This window comes from Eurosta solidaginis, chromosome 5, assembly GCF_040869045.1.
Source record: "Eurosta solidaginis isolate ZX-2024a chromosome 5, ASM4086904v1, whole genome shotgun sequence".
NCBI classification, from domain to species: Eukaryota; Metazoa; Arthropoda; class Insecta; order Diptera; family Tephritidae; genus Eurosta; species Eurosta solidaginis.
The window spans coordinates 64,660,713-64,679,512 of NC_090323.1; the positions used below are offsets into that span (position 1 = coordinate 64,660,713).

General features: G+C 39.0%; 1 protein-coding gene across 1 annotated transcript in view; it reads right to left on the reverse strand.

Moving 5' to 3' along the window:
* Window positions 1-210: 210 nt before the first annotated feature.
* Window positions 211-18,800, reverse strand: part of SCCRO (defective in cullin neddylation 1 domain containing SCCRO) — a 43,935-nt gene continuing 25,345 nt past the window's right edge. The window contains exon 3 of the mRNA XM_067756677.1: window positions 211-730. Coding sequence (XP_067612778.1) covers window positions 395-730 — 336 coding nt within the window. The 3' untranslated portion in view covers window positions 211-394. The remainder of the gene's footprint in view (window positions 731-18,800) is intronic.

Here is an 18,800-nt window from a genome sequence, read left to right on the forward strand (position 1 = left end):
TAGATTTTTTTACCTTTTTATATAATCTGGTGTTAACGTTAGTAATTAAATAGCTTTTTTGAATAGGTCGGAGAGGATTTTTTTTTCGTTTTCACAATGCAACAAGTCACGCTTTTAAATTTAAATTAAACTAAATACGTATGTATGCTACGTTCAATACCTACTTAACAGTTTTTGGTTTAATTTAGCAAAAAAAAAGATATTTTCGAGTATGTGTATGCTCTAAGCACTGGCCGAGAGATTCGTAGGTCCAGTGCTTGGGTGGTTTATTTTAGTAGTAGTAGGCCGGTCGAAATAAGTTTTAACTAATTCAATGTTTATATACTATCATTATTTATAATAATAAGAATAAAATCAGGTTTATTATTAAAATAATTAAGATATTAAATAAACGTTAGCCATAATTTATGTTTGTACTATGCGATGTCGGCTGAAAACTATTCGATATATTACGCTGTTGCTGTGGTTGTGTCGTCTGCATAGACTGCAATTGAGGCTGATAGTTAGAAAGCTGCTGTTGAAGTAGTTGATGGTGCTGTTGTTGTTGCTGCGATTGATTTTGTTGCTGTGTTGCCATTAAATGATTCTCCTGACACCATTCAACAAAATCATCAATAAGCACCGGCCATGCTCCCTCTGAATCATAATTACTCATATTTTCATCAATATGAGTAGCAAAATCTAAAAGCAAATTCCAAGTGTCTTTAGGTATAGAACGCCTATGTTTTTCCTGTAATAAATAACAAATAATAACAAGTGCATTATTATTATGATAAATAATTAAAATAAAAAACTTTTCCACAACAAAGGTGTTACTGGCGAACGAATAAATATAATGTTATTCTACACTGTTTCAACAGATAAAACAACGAAAAAGGCCTGTGCTCCAAGTACTCGTGAAATTCGATGGGTAAACATACAGGTGTACGTCACGAAACTAATTTGTTTAAGATAAACAGAGCTTACCAAGGGGTTGAAGTTAGCCAGCCCCTAACAGACCTAACTTTACCAGAAACATATAGTTCCGGACTTTTTTAGAAGAGGTTCGTCGGCCACTTATTGGCAACAACCCACATGGTTTTATAATCGGTTTGTTATCGATAACGAATAATGATCGTCGATTAATCGGTTTGTAATTGTTATTGCCGAGTCATCGGCTTCTTATCGGCTTATCACAGAAGGGTTACACATTTGTCATCGATTTTATATTAAAGTTTCATAGGTATCATAACAAGCCCACGAGTCGTCATTAACACATCGATAACATGCCGATAACACACTGGTGGCACTCCGATAACAAATCGATTCATTTTTGATAACGAAATCGATAACTATTTTATGAGCTCGTAAAATAGTTTAATAAATTTAAAGATTAAAGGCCAATAATAATTTATAAAAAAAGAAATCGAGAACTTTTCCATAACACGCCGACAACAAATTTGTAACACTTCGATAAAAATTGATATCCTTTTTATAATATATGTATATCGATAACTATTCGGTGAATAATCTATAATAACTTTTTGATAACAAATCGATTACTTTTCGATAAGAAATTGGCAACAATCTTATAACCTATTGAGATATCGATAATTTTTCGATAGTAAATCTAAAACTTTTCGATGACGAACGGATAACTCATCGATTAAAAATCGATTTAATTTTATTTTATTTAACTTAATTTAAATTCATTTTATTTTATATTATTTTTATACTCAACATTCTAGGTTTATTATTTATAATAATCAGGTTTTTTTGTGTTTTGCAAAATATCGATTATATATATAAAAAGTGGACGTGATTATCATCCTGTATCGCTCATTTTAAATAGCGATGGGAGATGAGGGAACCCATATACCAAATTTCAATATGATATCTCAATATTTACTTAAGTTATCGTGATCACAGAAGACGGACGGACATAGCTGCTCCAATTGCTTTTCTCATCTTTAGCATTTTGAATATATTTATCTCGATTCGTTTATGCCGTTACGATCAACCGTTATATTACCAAAGTTCATAATATTGAAACATATCGCAAGTTTCAAGTTTTAGGTATGTTTCCTTAAAATGCAGATGTGTAAATAAATATGTAAAATAAGCAGCAGCGTAAATGCAACTTCGGTTAGACCCGAACTTAGAATCCCTTACTTTTTTTTGGGAATAGTTTGTGTTTAAAATATGTATGCCTCAGTAAGATTATAAAATTAATTTACCTGTAATGAACTGTACAATTTAAACTCACGCTGAGTATATAATGTTCGGTTATACCCGAACTCAGACACCCTTAATTGTTTATTTTATTTTTTTCATCTTATTTTATTTTAATTTATTTTATTTCATTTTAATTTTATTTTATTTGAGATCATTTTACTTTATATTGTGTTATTGGATTTTTTTTCATTTTATATTATTTTATTTTATTTGATTTTTCATTTTATTTTATATTAAATTTCATACAAATCTAAACAAATAATGTACTTGAAACTTATTTCAACCTAGGCCTGAACACCCAACCTCGTGCTTTGTTTATGTAAACACCTTTTGTAGCAGTAATGAAAATTACACATTGGCTCGTGTTTGCTCTGGCTCTTTATTTCCAACAAAATAACAGTGTACACATCTGTTTGAGCACTTGCATGCACAAAAATTGTGTGAATGCTCAGAAACTTCAATGTTTGCCTTGAGTTTTTGTGTGATTTCTCTTATATCAACTATACTATGTACCTAGTGACTATTCTTAGTACTCCACACAGTACATAAACCAATATTACACATTACCCATATGCTTACACATTCTCTAGTATTCCATATGGAACGTATAACACTTCTACACACTAAGCCTGAATTTACAATCTACATGTATCTCCCATATGGGATACTTCTAACAAAGACTACCCTTACAATTATATCTTTAAACTTACATTTAAGATTCCCCCCTTCCGTAAGCAGAGATGTTGACGCATCAAAAAACTCATCAACAGAATGATGCAAAAAAAACAGGCAGGTGTAGTCAATATTACAAAATGGAGTCGCATTGCAAAGTACTCGTCCTTATAACTGAAAGTGTTGCTTGTTGTTGTAGCGATAAGGACACTGCTCGAATGCGCTGGGGAGTTTTATCGATGTTGATGGTCCTTTGCCGGATGCAGATCCGGTACGTTCCGTAACAAGCAAAATTAAGGTATTATGCCGACCATTTCGGTAACGAGATGTTGCACAGTGGAATTAGTAGCATAGTAACAAGAATTCCTCCTCCTTAAAATTCATGGCCGGATTATAAGGGCCCTCAAATTTTTGTTGTTGTTCTGGTGACTTCACCTGTCTGGTTTTTTGCATCATGGAAAAAGCTCAATGAGAAAAAATTTAACGTCAAATAAAACTACAGTAGAGACAGTGCAGATTCAAATATGACATTCATTAAATCTCAACAGTTAAAAGTGGTGTTGTTTCGATAGCTCCACGCGAAGTTCTCTGATCTCTGCCCCATCTAGAGAGCTCTTTGATCCCAAATATTACAACCTAATAGAGGACAAACCTTCGGTCAAAGTTTCAGATCTCTGAGTTATCGGGGAGTTCTTCAAACTCGAAAGCAAAATTTCCAAGTTCGATCGTTTTTTGGAATTTTCACGACCCCTGGACTACATAGCAAAGTTTTTTTCCGTCACGATAAGTTGTCATGGGTTTCCAATATATGTTCCAAGTTTTAAGACTCTAGCTCTCCGGGAATTTACTCAAAAATGGATTACAAGATTATCCATATTTGCATGGAAATTGTAGGAAAAATATCAAACGAAACTAATATAAAGGAAGCAAAATTACAGAAAGCGTAATTTGAGTAATAGATGCGCCCACGTACTCGATACCTAACAAGGTACTTGTACGAGGTAATCGCCTACGAAAAATACTCAAGTATGTACTCGTAGTTACTCGTATCGGAACAACGCTTTTAAAGCATTATGTGGAGACATACAGCCTGATTGTGTATCTTGAAGCGAACGATCGTTTCGTTTCGTTTACGAGGCGATTTGTTCGTCTATCTGTATTGTGTAAGTTATCGTTCGTCAGGTAGGACGAAAGCAGCTGATCGTTGTTTTCGTTTTAGCAGTTAGTTTATAACTCGAACAGCGAAATTGCGATTTTTGAAAAGAGAATTAATTCATTAATTTAATGCAATCATCATATATATTATTTCTATTTGCTGTTTTTATGTACGGGTACCTTTTTCGCTCCTGTTTGGAATCCAAATCTGTAAATAAAGTTTTGGTTGTAAAGATGGAGATTCGGGCTATTAGCGAGCTTTGGACAATTTTGGTCGTAGTGCTTTTGTTTAGATATACTTTATTAAAATAATTTGTTAAAAATAAACGATTGTGAGCACAAAAAGAAATATATTTGTACTATGGCACTATTGTGAATATTTGCACCGCATTGCCGGCAGTTGCTATTGTACGCTTGATGACAGCGCAAGCTCTATTGTACGTTATATGGCAGCTGTAAGTTTTAATTGGATGTCAGCGAAAGCTGTATTGTACGCTACATGGCAGCTGTAAGTTTTAATTGATTGACGGCAGTTGCTATTGTGCGCTAGATGGCAGTGCAAGCTGTAAGTTAATAGAACAGCTGATTTCTCTTGATATTTGCTAAGAGACTTTTATATTGGTTTCGCAAGATGCGCACGAGTCAGGCTCGTTAAAATAAACACAAATACGCCACGAAAATGTATAGAAGACATTTTAATAAATATATCTGACAAAAAAATAAAAGCAACTACGTTGAGAAAACATCGAGTAATTTTCCAAAGTATAGAGTGACGGCTCTTAACAAATAAAAACTCTTTGACTCGAATACAAGACGTACGAGAGACGAGAATCGTCCTAAATAGACAAAGGGTTATTAGTGGGCATCATGATGGTGGTGGATGATGTTGTTGTTCATGTTAATGCTGGTTTCCAACTAAGCAAAGTCTTTTACCATTTCGAAATTATGGCTGCCAACAGTAGCGTGGTTGCCAAGACGCAAATGCGCTGAGTCTTTGCTCGATGACAGCAGGTACTTCGTTTTGTCCTCATTCACCACCAAACCCATCACCATCCAATCTTTTCCGCTCCTTGTTATAAATACACCTACATACTAGCCTTAAGTATTAAACTCGATACTATTAATAAGCATAATAATCGATACTAGTATTGAACTGTTATCTCTATTATTAAAATAAAGTAAGGCATTCTACAGCATTACAACAAAGTGGCGACGAGGATGGTAGAATTACACATGGAGATATCCAACTATTGTCCATATTTTGTCTAACCACCGCTACTCGGACAAATCGAAAATTATTTTCTACATCATTATACAAAATTAAAATGACTCAATCACAGCAAAATCCTATAAATGGCGACAACACGAGGAAGTCAGCATTTTTTCAATTCGAGGAATTTGACAAGGAAAAAATACAATGGAGTCGTTGGCAAAAACGCTTAGAAAGCGTACAATACATTGTGCGACAAGTTAGCGCCGGCCGAACCTGAAAAGAAAAAATACGACGAAATTTGTAAGACACTGACTGAAATATTTGAGCCAAAGCCGCTAGAAATCGTGGAAAATTATCGTTTCCACCTAAGCCGGCAACATGACCATCAGTCGGTTGACGAATTTTTGATTGAACTGAAGAAAATAGATACGCATTGCAATTTCGGTTCATATCTCGAGACAGCCTTAAGAAATCAACTAGTTTTCGGTTTGAAAAGCAAAGTTATGCGAAATCTGTTGCTAGAAAAAACGGGTTTAACACTCGAGAACACATTACCATATAATCGGAACCAAAGCTAAGCACACATCAAGGGGAAAATGTTGGATTACAATGCAAGTAAACTCTTTCTTTATAGATTTTGAAATTGACAGCGGCGCACCGGTCGAAATTATGAGCAAACTCGATTACAATCAGCCAATTGGACGCATTGAAAAACAAAAACTACACGAACCGGACATAGACCTGGTCAGCTACACTGGAAATAATATCAAAGTATACGATTTCGTGTATGTCACAGTCGTTTCTAAGGGAAAAACGTATGAGCTACGATTATACATTGTCGAATCAAAGCGTCGTCCATTATTAGGTCGTGAGTGGCTAAACCTATTGCCGTTGGACTGGAACAAAGTTTTTCGTGGCACGCATACACTCGCGAAAATCGATGCCAAAATATTATTAGAAACATTGAGGCACAAGTATCCACGAGTGTTCGACACAACATCAATGGGCAAGCTAACCGGGTTGAAAGCACGTATTCACTTGAAACTTAACGTAACACCAATTTTCAAGAAAGCAAGGCGACCAGCGTTCCCAATGCGAGCACGAATAGAAAAAGAAATTGACGACTTGGTACAAAATGGCGTATTAAAAAAAGTTGACACCAGCGAATGGGCAACACCAATTGTTCTAGTACCTAAAAGTAACGACAAAGTTAGAATTTGCGGCGATTATAAGATCACCATAAACCCTTGGATTCTCATCGACGAACAACATTGCCGTCTATCGAATAATTGTTTTCACAAATGTCTGGTGGTGAGAAATTCACGAAAATCGACCTCGCCAAAGCGTATCTTCAAATGAAAGTGCACGAAAAAGATCAAAGGATTCTCACACTTTCAACACATAAAGGACTATACCAGCCGACTAGACTAATGTACGGAATTGCAACAGGGCCAGCAAAATGGCAACGCGAGATCGAGAACATTCTTAAAGACATCGATGGTGTGACGGTTTTCTGGACGACATCAAAATAACAGCACCAAACGATACATTGCGTATTCAAGGTCTAGAAACCGTACTACAACGACTTGAAAAACACAACATGAGGGTGAATTTCAATAAATGTGAGTTCATGGCAGACTCAATCATAAGATCGATCGTCACGGCATCAACAAAATAAAAGAAAAAATGGACGCAATTCAACAGATGAAAGAGCCAACAAACAAGAGTGAGGTAGGTTCCTTTATCGGTTTAGTAAATTATTACGGCAGATTTTTTGAAAATTTAAGCACGGTACTGTATCCGCTAAATAACTTACTCAAACACAAAGTGCCATTCGTCTGGGATGACAAATGCAAATTATCTTTTAATACGGTCAAACAAAAAATGTCATTTCCAAGTTATTTAGTACATTATAATCCAAAGTTACCTTTAGTACTGGCAACAGACGCAAGCCCGGCAGGAGTTGGGGCGGTTTTAAGTCACACTTACCCAGACGGTACTGAACGACCACAGCCGAAACTCTGACAGCTACGCAACAACGTTGCAGCCAGTTCGACAAAGAGCCATATGCTATAGTGTACGGAGTAAAGAAATTTTACCAGTAAGTCTATGCCAGACACTTCATTCTACAATGTGACAACAAACCAGTTACACAGATTTTTTCACCACAAAAAGGTCTCCCTATATTATCAGCAATACGGATGCAACATTACGCAATTTTTTTGTCTTCGTTCGACTACGAAATCAAGGACCGAAAATCAGCCGAGCATAGCAATGCAGACGCATTCTCCCGGTTACCACGAGCACAATCGGTAGCAACAATTTCCGAAATTGATATTATAGAATTAAACTGCATACAAAATATGCTTGTAACAGTGGAAGATTTGGCTAGAGCTACAAAAGACGACAAAATAGTAAGCAACCTTGTGCAGGGACTAGAAACAGGAAAAACAGTTGCTAAAGAACACCGATTTGGAATAGACCAACAGGAATTTGCACTTCAAGAAGGATGTTTGTTGAGGGGGACACGCGTTTACATTCCACCACTACTGAGGAAAGCTGTGCTTGAGGAACTACATCAGGCACATTTTGGTACATCAAAAATGATAACACTGGCACGTAGCTACATTTGGTGGCCTGGGTTAGATTCGGATGTTGAAAACATCACTCTAAACTGTAGCTCATGCCAACAAAATTTCAACACACGTTTGGAATCCACCATCAAGTGTCTTTGAAAGAGTTCACATCGATTTCGCAGGACCGTTTATGGGGAAGTATTTTCTTCATTCTGGTAGACGCATACAGCAAATGGCCAGAAATATATATAATGAATAATATCACAACACAGTCGACAATCAAAGTTTGCCGCTAAATTTTCGCAACGTTTGGAATTCCAAAAGTATTAGTCAGCGACAACGGGACACAACTAACGTCGAATGACTTTAGACAATTTTTGCGAAGCAATGGTATTACACATAAACGAAGTGCACCATTTCATCCGGCGACAAACGGACAGGCCTAAAGGTATGTGCAGACGCTGAAAGATAAGCTCAAAGCTATGCACAGCAGTACGAAAGACATATACACAAAATTGGCACAAATTTTAATGTGCTACCGTCGAATGGTAAATACATACACAGGCGTATCACCAGCACAGCGAATGTTTAACAGGCAGATTCGCTCAAGATTGGATTTGATATTGCCAGCAGCACAAGAAGACCGAGAAAAACAAATTAAACCGGTGAGTCGGAAGTTGTACGAAAGGGAACGTGTATCAGTGCGATATTACTACGATAAAAAGTATCAATTCGGTCGTATTCTCAGAAAACTTGGGGAATTGCACATTAACGTCCTGTTGGATGATGGCAGAATATGGAAACGACACATCAACCAAATTCATCGAATCGGCGACAGTATTCCAGAACACAGAAATGATCATTATGGTGAGCTACCAGATGAAGCAATCGCAGCTCAAAGACCATCGTTTTCAACCACGGCTCAAGACACCAATACTCAAGCTGAGGTAGAAGAACCACCGACATCGTCAGAAAATGAAAGTACTACTGAGGAGCAGACAGTATTCATACAAGAAAACGAGAATCAAAATACGCTGAAGCTTATTCCTTTCATAAGAATATCAAATTTACTGTAGATTTAGAAGACGGGGGCAAATTACCTTATCTGGACTCCATTATAATAAAAGAAGGTAACCAGCTAAAATTACGGTGGTCGGAGAAACAAACAGCGTCTGGACGAATCATCAATTTTAACTCTAAACATCCTAAAACGATGATCATGAATACAGCAATGGGCTGTATGCGACGCATGTTAAATATATCTGACAAAACTTACCACAAGGAATTTACGGACGTTATAAAATATTTATTAAAACGAAATGACTTCCCAGACAACATTATAAACTCCCTAATTAAAAGATCAAAATAACAATATTCAGCATCAAATTCAAGAAAAACCCAAAATATTCAAATCGGTAACTTACGTACCCCATTTATCTGAACGCTTAATGATGTCAGATTGCTACGGCAAAGAGAAAATATCTCACAAGCCTACAAGTACCCTTAAAAACATATTTAACAGAACTAAGTCAAAAATACCGGAAATGGAAAAAAGTAATGTCATTTATAAAATCCCATGTAATGGAAACCAGAAAGAGCTGTGCAACAAGGTATACGTTGGTACAACCAAATCAAAATTAAAAACGCAATTGGCACAGGACAAATCAGACACCAAACAATGCCAAAATTCTTTTACACATAAAACTGCGCTGTGCATCGAGCGGACACTCTCCCAATTTCGCTAAAGCAATCATCTTACAGCAAGAAAGAAATTATTCCAAGCGTTTCTGACTTGAAATGTTACACATTATAAACACTCCGCCAAATATACGACTGAACAACAAGACTGATACGGACAACGTCGCGCATATTTACAGACATTTCATTACAAAAAAGTAGTAACAAACTCCACGCCTAAGCAAGAGGACGTGTAAATTAATGTATGTCATTCGTTGTTACTGTTTCATCAATATTTTGTTTATATAATGTTATTTGTTTGTACAGATTTTGCAGTTTATATCCCTGAGGACGGTTACCGCTGAGTAACCGAAATGTATCGGATTTTTAAAGAAAACTTGTGTTTATTTTTTAATTGACCTCGAGCCGGCAAAACGAATATAAAAAAGGAATATTTAGTCCCTATTCTTTTTTCAGTAATGACAATAATTTAGTTTTCATTATTTCAGAATAATGAAAAAGTATTGCAATCCTTTGGAGAAGTAGGGAAGTAGTAGTCGGTGATTTTAGTATTAACATGAACTGCATTTCAACATATAGTACTAAATTAAATGAGATATTTGCTGTGATGGGTATGAACCAAAAAATAGAATTTAATACGCGAATAACGGATACAACTGAATCGAAAATTGATTTATTATTTTCAAACTCGGATGAAATTCTCTGTAATTATTTGCAGGAATACAAAATATCTGATCATGAAACTATAAAATTTAATATTAAAACGTCCAAAGTATACAAGATGAGACTGATCAAGAAAATCATAGCTTGGGACAAATATAATAGTGATATTTTAATAAGCATCTTTAGATCATTTAACTTCAACTTTACTATAAACTTATCAATTGATGTAAAAGTTGAATTAATTAATAATATAATGATTCAGGCTATGGAAAGTTTAACCTACGAGAAAGAAGTGCATATCAAGTTAATGAATAAATGATATGAGAGAGAATTGGCACAAATGAATAAATACAAATACAATATGTACACGCGTGCGTTACAAACTGGAGAGTGGGATGAATATAAAAATGTAAATAGGTCATACAAAAAATTAGTCAAATTAAAAAAAAAAATAAAGTATATGGAGAATAAAATTATTTTGAATGAAAATAATGCTAAAGAAATGTGGAAATATCTCAAACAAACGGTTAACCAAACTAAAGATAACGAAGGGATAAAAAAGGTGATACTGGAGGGCATACTGGTTGAAAACGAAACCGATCTGGCAAATGGTCTAAATAGATTTTTTGTAAACAATGTGATTGAAATTAATAATAACATAGAAACCTGTCAAGTAGCACCAGAAGATACACAAGTCCATTCAAAATTAAAATTTGCTAAAATTACCACCGATGATGTTATTAATATCCTAAAAGACTTTAAATATAAAATAGGTGGAAGAAAACTTCTATCCGATGGTGTACTAAAAGATCGTATATCGTATACCGGATATTTCTTTGCTCAAATAATCAATAACAGCTTAGAAGATGGTGTGGTACCTGAAATGTGGAAAACGTCAACAATAATACCTGTGGAAAAAGTTAAAAACACAATGCAACCTGAAGAACTTAGACCCATAAATACCCTGCCAAGTGATGCTAAAATTCTCGAAGTCGTTGTTAAGAATCAGTTGGTGAATCATCTTGAAGTATATAATATACTAATCTACCAACAGTCAGGATTTAGGAAAAAACATTCCTGTGAGACAGCGCTGAACTTGGTGATATCTGATTGGAAAGAAGAGCTAAACAACAAAAAAGTAGTGGTTTCAGTTTTCTTTGACCTCAAGAGAGCTTTTGAAACGGTGGATAGTGAGATATTAACAAAAAAATGCAGCGGATTGGCATAACTGATATTGAACTTAAATGTTTCCGCAACTATTGGAAGCAGAGAAAGCAGAAATAGTTATAAATGCTGTGACGTCGGATGAATTAGAGGTACCCATAGGGTTACCTCAAGGCTCAGTATTGGCACCTATACTATTTCTTATATACATAAATGACATAGTCAATGCTATCGAAGGTTGTGAAATTAGACTTTTTGCGGATGATGCATTAATTATGATAAGTGAAAATAATATTAATACTGCACTTGCCAAAATGCAACAACTACTACTAACTAAATAACTTGTATAAATGGTTGTGTGGTAATAGACTGAAACTAAATATTAATAAAACTAAATATATGATAATAACACGGAGGAATATCAATGAGGATGATATAGCCGAGCTAAAAATAAATGATGAAATCATACAAAGAGTTAACAGTATAAAATACTTAGGAATAATAATTGATAATAAACTCAAATTTGAAGATCATATAAATTATACAATTAAAAAAGTTGCTAATAAATTAGGAGTCATGCAGAGATCAACTAAATTCATTCAAAAAAAGTACAAAATAATTTTATATAAATCAATTATAGAACCGCACTTCGTGTTGTTGTTGTTGTAGCAGTGCTTCGCCCCACCTAACAGCCGCGACCGATCACAAATTGTCATCAATATCCTCTAACGGGAGTCCAAGGAAACTTGCTGTTTCAACAGGGGTGGACCATAATGAAAGGGGTGTTAGAGGCGTTGGTTCCACATTACAATTAAAGAGATCGTTGGTGTCATGTGGGGCCACATTGCAAGCGGGGCATACATTTTGTATGTCGGGGTTGATTCTGGATAGGTAAGAGTTTAGCCTGTTACAGTATCCAGAACGAAGTTGAGCTAGAGTGACTCGCGTTTCCCTGGGGAGTGTGCGTTCCTCTTCCGCAAGCTTTTGGTACTGTTCTTTGAGTACTGGATTCACCGGGGAATTCCTGGCATAAAGGTCCGATGCCTGTTCGTGGAGTTCACTGAGGACCTGCTTGTGTTTTTTTGCTTCATACGGCTGAGTTCTCATGTGCCGTATTTCCTCAAAATGCTTACGGAGATGACTTCTTAAGCGGTGTTGGCTAATCAATCAGATGTCTGTTGGGATGCCCAGGTTTCTGGGTATTCAACAGGAACTGTTTGGTTAGCATCTCATTTCCCTCCCTGATGGGGAGTATTCTCGCCTCATTATCTAGGTGGTGTTCTGGGGACATAAGAAGACAGCCCGTGGCGGTTTTGAGAGCAGTATTTTGGCAGGCCTGTAGCTTCTTCCAGTGAGTAGTTTTTAGGCTTGGCGACCATAAAGGGGACGCGTAGCATGCAATCGGCTGGCCAATTGCTTTGTAAGTGGTAATGAGCGTACTGCCAGCAAGGGATTTGAGGATTTTATTACCGCTCTGGATTTTCGGAACAATTGCGGCTGCGTGCTCACCAAAATGTAGATCCTGATCAAACGTCACACCCAAGATTTTGGGGTGTAGGACAGTCGGTAGCGTAGTGCCATCGACGTGGATGTTCAAAATGGTCGACATTTGGGACGTCCATGTTGTAAATAAGGTCGCGGAAGATTAAGTCGGTGATAATGCCAGGTTTCGCGAGGCGAAAAAACTGGAGAGATCAGGGATGTAGCCGTTTATTCTGTTGCAGAGCTCATCGATCTGTGGGCCTGGGCCTGTGGCCATTATTGTGCAGTCATCGGCGTATGAAACGATAGTGACTCCTTCTGGTGGTGAAGGTAGCTTAGATATGTAGAAATTAAACAGAAGTGGGGATAGGACACCACCCTGTGGCACCCCTTGTTTAATTCTTCTTGGTTTTGATGTTTCGTTTCTAAATTGCACCGATGCCTGCTGACCACCCAGATAATTTGCGGTCCACCTTTTAAGACATGGGGGAAGGGTAGACCCTTCCAGGTCTTGCAGTAACGTGCCATGGTTGACCGTATCAAAAGCCTTTGATAGGTCCAGCGCTACGAGTACTGTTCTATGGTGGGGGTTTTGATTTAAACTGCAATTTATCTGGGTGCTGATGGCATTTAGAGCGGTGGTGATGCTATGGAGTTTTCTGAAGCCATGCTGATGAGAGGCTAGCTGCAAATTTGCTTGGAAGTAGGGGGTGCAGAATTGATTCAAGCGTCTTTGCTACTGGCGATAGGAGAGATATCGGACGATACGACTCTCCTATGTTAGCTGGTTTCCCAGGATTTAGTAGCGGGACCCCCTTGGCCATTTTCCATTTTTCGGGTATGACAAAGGTGGAAAGAGACAGGTTGAAGACATGTGCTAAGTATTTGAAACCCTCTTTCCCTAGGCTTTTAAGCATCGGCATGGCTATGCCGTCTGGGCCCACTGCTTTGGATGGTTTAGCGTGACCAATGGCATCTTCAACCTCTCTGGCGGTGATGGTAATTGGTGACGCGCTGAATTTATGTTTATGTGCGTGTCTGTTGGCCCTCCGTCTATATTTGTCGACCGTAGAATGCATTACATATTGACGGCAGAAAGCGCTCGCGCATTTTTTCGAATCCAACAGCACTTTATCGCCGAAGGCGATGGAAACTTTGTCAATGTGCTTAGACGGATTCGATAGGGACTTTACGGTGGATCAAAGTTTACCCACACCGGCATAGAGGTTACAACCTCTTAGGTGCCTCTCCTATTTCGCCCGCTTGTGTTCATCCACAAGCAATCTGATGCGTTGGTTTATGTCCCTTATTTGGGGGTCGCCTGGGTCGAGCTGTCTTATAAGGTCACGTTCTCTCGCTAAATTTGCGGCCGGGAAGTGGGGCTGAATTTCGGGAATTCTCCCGGCGGGAATGAAACGTGCCGAGGCGGATTCAATGACCTTGCGGAAAGCACGCTCCCCTTGGCGGGAATCAGTCGGGATAGGGAGGGCAGCAAAGAGGTTGTATGTAAAAGATTTGCATTCCTCCCACTTTCCCTTTTTAAAGTTTATGAAAATGCGTTTTTCTGTAACGATGAAGTCGGCGGTACGCTCGAACGAAATAAATATAGGCAGGTGGTCGGAGGCCAATGTTACCATCGGCTGCCAGTTGACGCAGTTTACGAGTTCTGCGCTCACGATTGAGATATCCGGCGAACTGTGACAGCTTCCTATCATACGTGTGGGGGCGTCTCCGTTTATTGTGCAGAACGTCGTTTCTTCTATTTGATCCGACAACATCTCACCCCTACTGGCCGCCCGCAAGTTTGAATGCCATAGATCGTGATGGGCATTAAAGTCGCCTAAGATAATGCGATTGTTGCCAGTGAGTAAGGCGCTAATATTAGGGCGTTATCCACTGGGGCAACAGGTGGCAGGAGGGATGTAGATGTTGATGATTTCTAGGTTTGCATCGCCTGACCGGACAGATAGGCCTTGACGTTCTAAGACAGAAGGTATCGAATCCAATCCGGGTCCGTCTCCTGACCCCGGTCCTGAGAAATGGTTTTGCTGCATCTGCCGGAAAAGAATCTTTTTAGGACGGTCATACTCTGTTCAGTGTGTCTCGTGTAAAGGATGGTTGCATCCGACAGGTTGTTCTGGGCTTGATCGCAAAACCCGACGTCCATGTAACTTTTATAAATCTTTTGTGGCTCCTTGCTGTTCACGTCCAAGGGCGTCCCGTAGTCTACGCCTTAGCGCCCCCCACTACCTTCCAGCAGCCCAGCTGCTCAGCAAGCCACAACTAGTACCCGCTGCTGTTCGCGCCCCGCGGCGCCAACAACTCAAACAGCTGCTACCACTCATAGCTACTATCTTCGTAGTAGAGTCGGTAGCAATGCTGAGCATCAGCCCCTGCCCCCGTCTTCTCCCGCCCCCCCCCTCTTTTTCGGCAGCAATCGTGTAGGTCAGGGAAACAGACTCTTAGACCCTAACCCCGTTTGCACCGTTTGCCAGCACAGAATATATATGTTTGCGACATCCGCCCAATGCAGCTCCTGCCTTGGGCGGTGCCACTTTCCTAGATATTCTGGTCTCCGGGACGGCAACCCCCCGACGGGCTTCATTGCGCCATGTTGCCAGGTCGCAAACCCCAATCTACCGGGTACCCCAAGGACGCCCAGTCCCAGGGCCACAACAGCAGTTGCGTCCTGGCCTTCCTCAAACCAGGCGTAGTCACCCGTCACTTACTCCCAGAGTGGCGACGTCTCCCCCTATGCACTTCAGAAATTTGGCACTTCGTGTACTGCCCGTCCATTCTATTCATAATATCGGATAAAGAAGTACACAAGCTCCAAAAGCTTCAAAACAGATGCATGAGATTTATTCTTCAGAAACCTAGAGATAAACGAACGGCTGACATGTTGAAGACTTTAGACTGGTTAAGTGTGAAACAAAAGATTTTTTTTCCACTCCATGAAATTCATATTTAATATCAAACATGGAAATTTACCTGAGTACTTAAATAAAAATATAGCATTAGTAGAGCAAACTCACAACATAAATACGAGGAACAAACATAATTTCAAATTGCCGTTTTTTAGAACTGAAACTGATCAACAGAACGTTTTCTACAAGGGTCTGAAAAGTTACAATGATCTGCCTATGGATATAAAAAGTTGCAACGAAATAACAGTATTTAAAACAAAATTATATTGTAACGAATTTACTTGCAAATCCTCTTATTTGCAATCCTCTGCTAAGTTCGAATCACTAAACTGTTGAATAAATAACTCCAATATTGAATAATGGAAAAATGGCATTTATTAAAGTACTTCACAATAACACTTATACTTTGCTACTCGCTGGCTTAATAACCAAACTGATTGATAACTCAAATGAAACTCTACTATTGGCCGCCAGATCACGTGCTTAATCAAACTGATTGATAGCTCAACTCAAACTGAATTACTTCTTACTCGCTTGCCCCGATTTTATAGTTTACGCTGCATACTTCTAGGCTCTTCGATTTCCAGAACTTACTAGTTGTTTCGGCTACAAAATCGCCAGCCACAACTACGTGCACAAATTATTGCTCTCTCTTGTGACAACTCAGTATATAGTTCTCATATAGTTTCTACTTGTTTACAATTGTCTACTTTTTAGCGCTTCTCAGATGTACATATATGAGTTTGTAGTTTACAGTCTCCCGCACACACATAAGCGTATAAGTAAATTCATCTGTGTGTGACATCTCATCTCTCGCTGCCTTGTATGTAAATGTTGCTCGTCGGAATGTGTACATATGTGTAGACGCAATTATTGATTCGTTTATGTAGATACATAATGATTGAATTATTGATGTGAATTCACGTCACTGCTTAGCATCGGCCTGGAGATGGCAGCACTCCTTAGTTTTGCTAATATTCGTAACACTGCCCTCCACCTAAGTCTGATCGTCCCGATCAGACAAATCTCCCAATCTAAACGCCGCTAGCATCTCCAAATGTACCACCCTTCTAATCTGTGGTTTCCCAGTGGTTTGTATGCGGTAGATGGTATCACTGATCTTCTTCACAACTTTGTACGGGCCTTCCCAACTGCACCGAAATTGGGCTGGAACACCTTTCCGCCGGTGAGGGTTGTTTAACAGTACCAAATCTCCATTCCGGAAACCTTCCGAATTATTTTCCCTGTCGTACCTGTGTTCCATCTTACTACTCATTATTCTGGATCGTTCTCTCGCACTCTGTTGCTTGGCCAATGAAGAACTACTTTGTAGAGCTTGTTCTTGACGGATTGGCTTCACATACTCAGTATCGTTCCGACGTTTCCCAACAAAAGTGCGCGCTGGCTTGAAACCATCCTTGCATTCTTTCTGAAAAATTCTTTCAGTCATTTTAGTGCGTCCATTAGGGTTTGTTGATGCCGGTCTTTTCCTCGCAGGTACTTTTAATTTCGCTTTATTTGGCACATTCGATCCATCAACCTTTGCTCGATCTACTTTTCTTGACTTTCGTGGTCTCTGTCGAATCTCCTCCACCAGCACTCGCTTACTGCTGAACCCTTTTTCCAAACTGAAGTTAAGTGGCACATCTTGGTTCTCATAATGCATCACCCTTCTCTGCATATCGATCTTGATGTCATGGTCAACCAAGAAATCCACTCCCAATATAACTTCATCAACAATCTCCGCCACAACAAATTTGTGTAGAACCATGACCTTCCCAATCAATACTTCACACATCACTTCTCCCTGAACTTGGTTATACTCGCCAGTGACCGTACGCAACTTTGCTCCAGGTAACGGTTTTACTCTCCTGTTGACCAAGTCAGATCGGATCAAGGAATGAGATGCGCCCGTATCTACAGTCAGTATTCGTTCGTTGCCATCCACATTCCCTCTGACGGTAAGACTGCTCGATTTTCTACCAATTTGCGACACCGATATCACAGGGCATTCAATAGCCGGATCTAGCTCTCTACCTCTTACTCGCTCTTGCTCATCTCCTCCAGCTTTGCGTTTACGCCCACCCACATTGTTGGAACTATTAAGGCCAAGATCGCAAGGACGTGCAATATGACCTGGGTTGCCGCACTTGAAACATTTAATAACTCCGGCATTTTTCTGTTGTGATCCCTTCAGTGCTTCCAAAATTGTGTCTACCCATTCTGGCCTTTCTACTTCTACACGATGAGCCTTATATGCTGGTTTACTTAATAGGGAGGCAGTTTCCTGAGTCAATGCATGTGATACCGTTTCAGCAAATGTTAGTTTTGGGTTCGCGTATGTAGCTCGCTTCGTTTCCACGTCTCGTATGTCATTTATAAAACTCTGGATTTTTACCCTCTCGGTGTATTCCACGGGTGCGTCCGCATTTGCGAGATGAGCCAACCTTTCAACATCTGAAGCAAACTCCTGCAATGTCTCATTTGCTTTTTGGTAGCAGTTTTGCAACTCAATTTGGAATATCTGTTTCCTATGCTCGCTTCCGTAACGTCTCTCGACAGCGGCCATCAATGCTTCATAGTTGTTCCGCTCTCCTTCGGGAATCGTCTGTAGGATTTCGGCTGCTGGCCCTTTCAATGCCATGAACAGAGCTGCAACTTTATCTTCATCATTCCAGTTGTTCGTTGTCGACGTCTTCTCAAATTGGAGCTTAAATACTTGGAATGGAACAGAACCATCAAACGTTGGGGATTTTACCTTCAGAGTAGACGTTGAAGTGATTGGACGGTTCAATTGTAACTCCTGAATCCGATCTTTCAAAGCATCCATCTCGGCCTCCACTTTATTTTGTCGTTCACTAACAGCCTCCAGCTGCGATGAGAATTTTGTTTCCTGTGCCTCCAGCTTTGTTGAGATACGTTCTTCTTGTGCTTCGAGCTGTAATGTTATGCGTGCCTCTTGTTCTTTTAATTGTTCTGCAATTTGTGACGCCATGTGTGTTTTCTGTTCTTCCAATTGTGATGCCATATATGTCT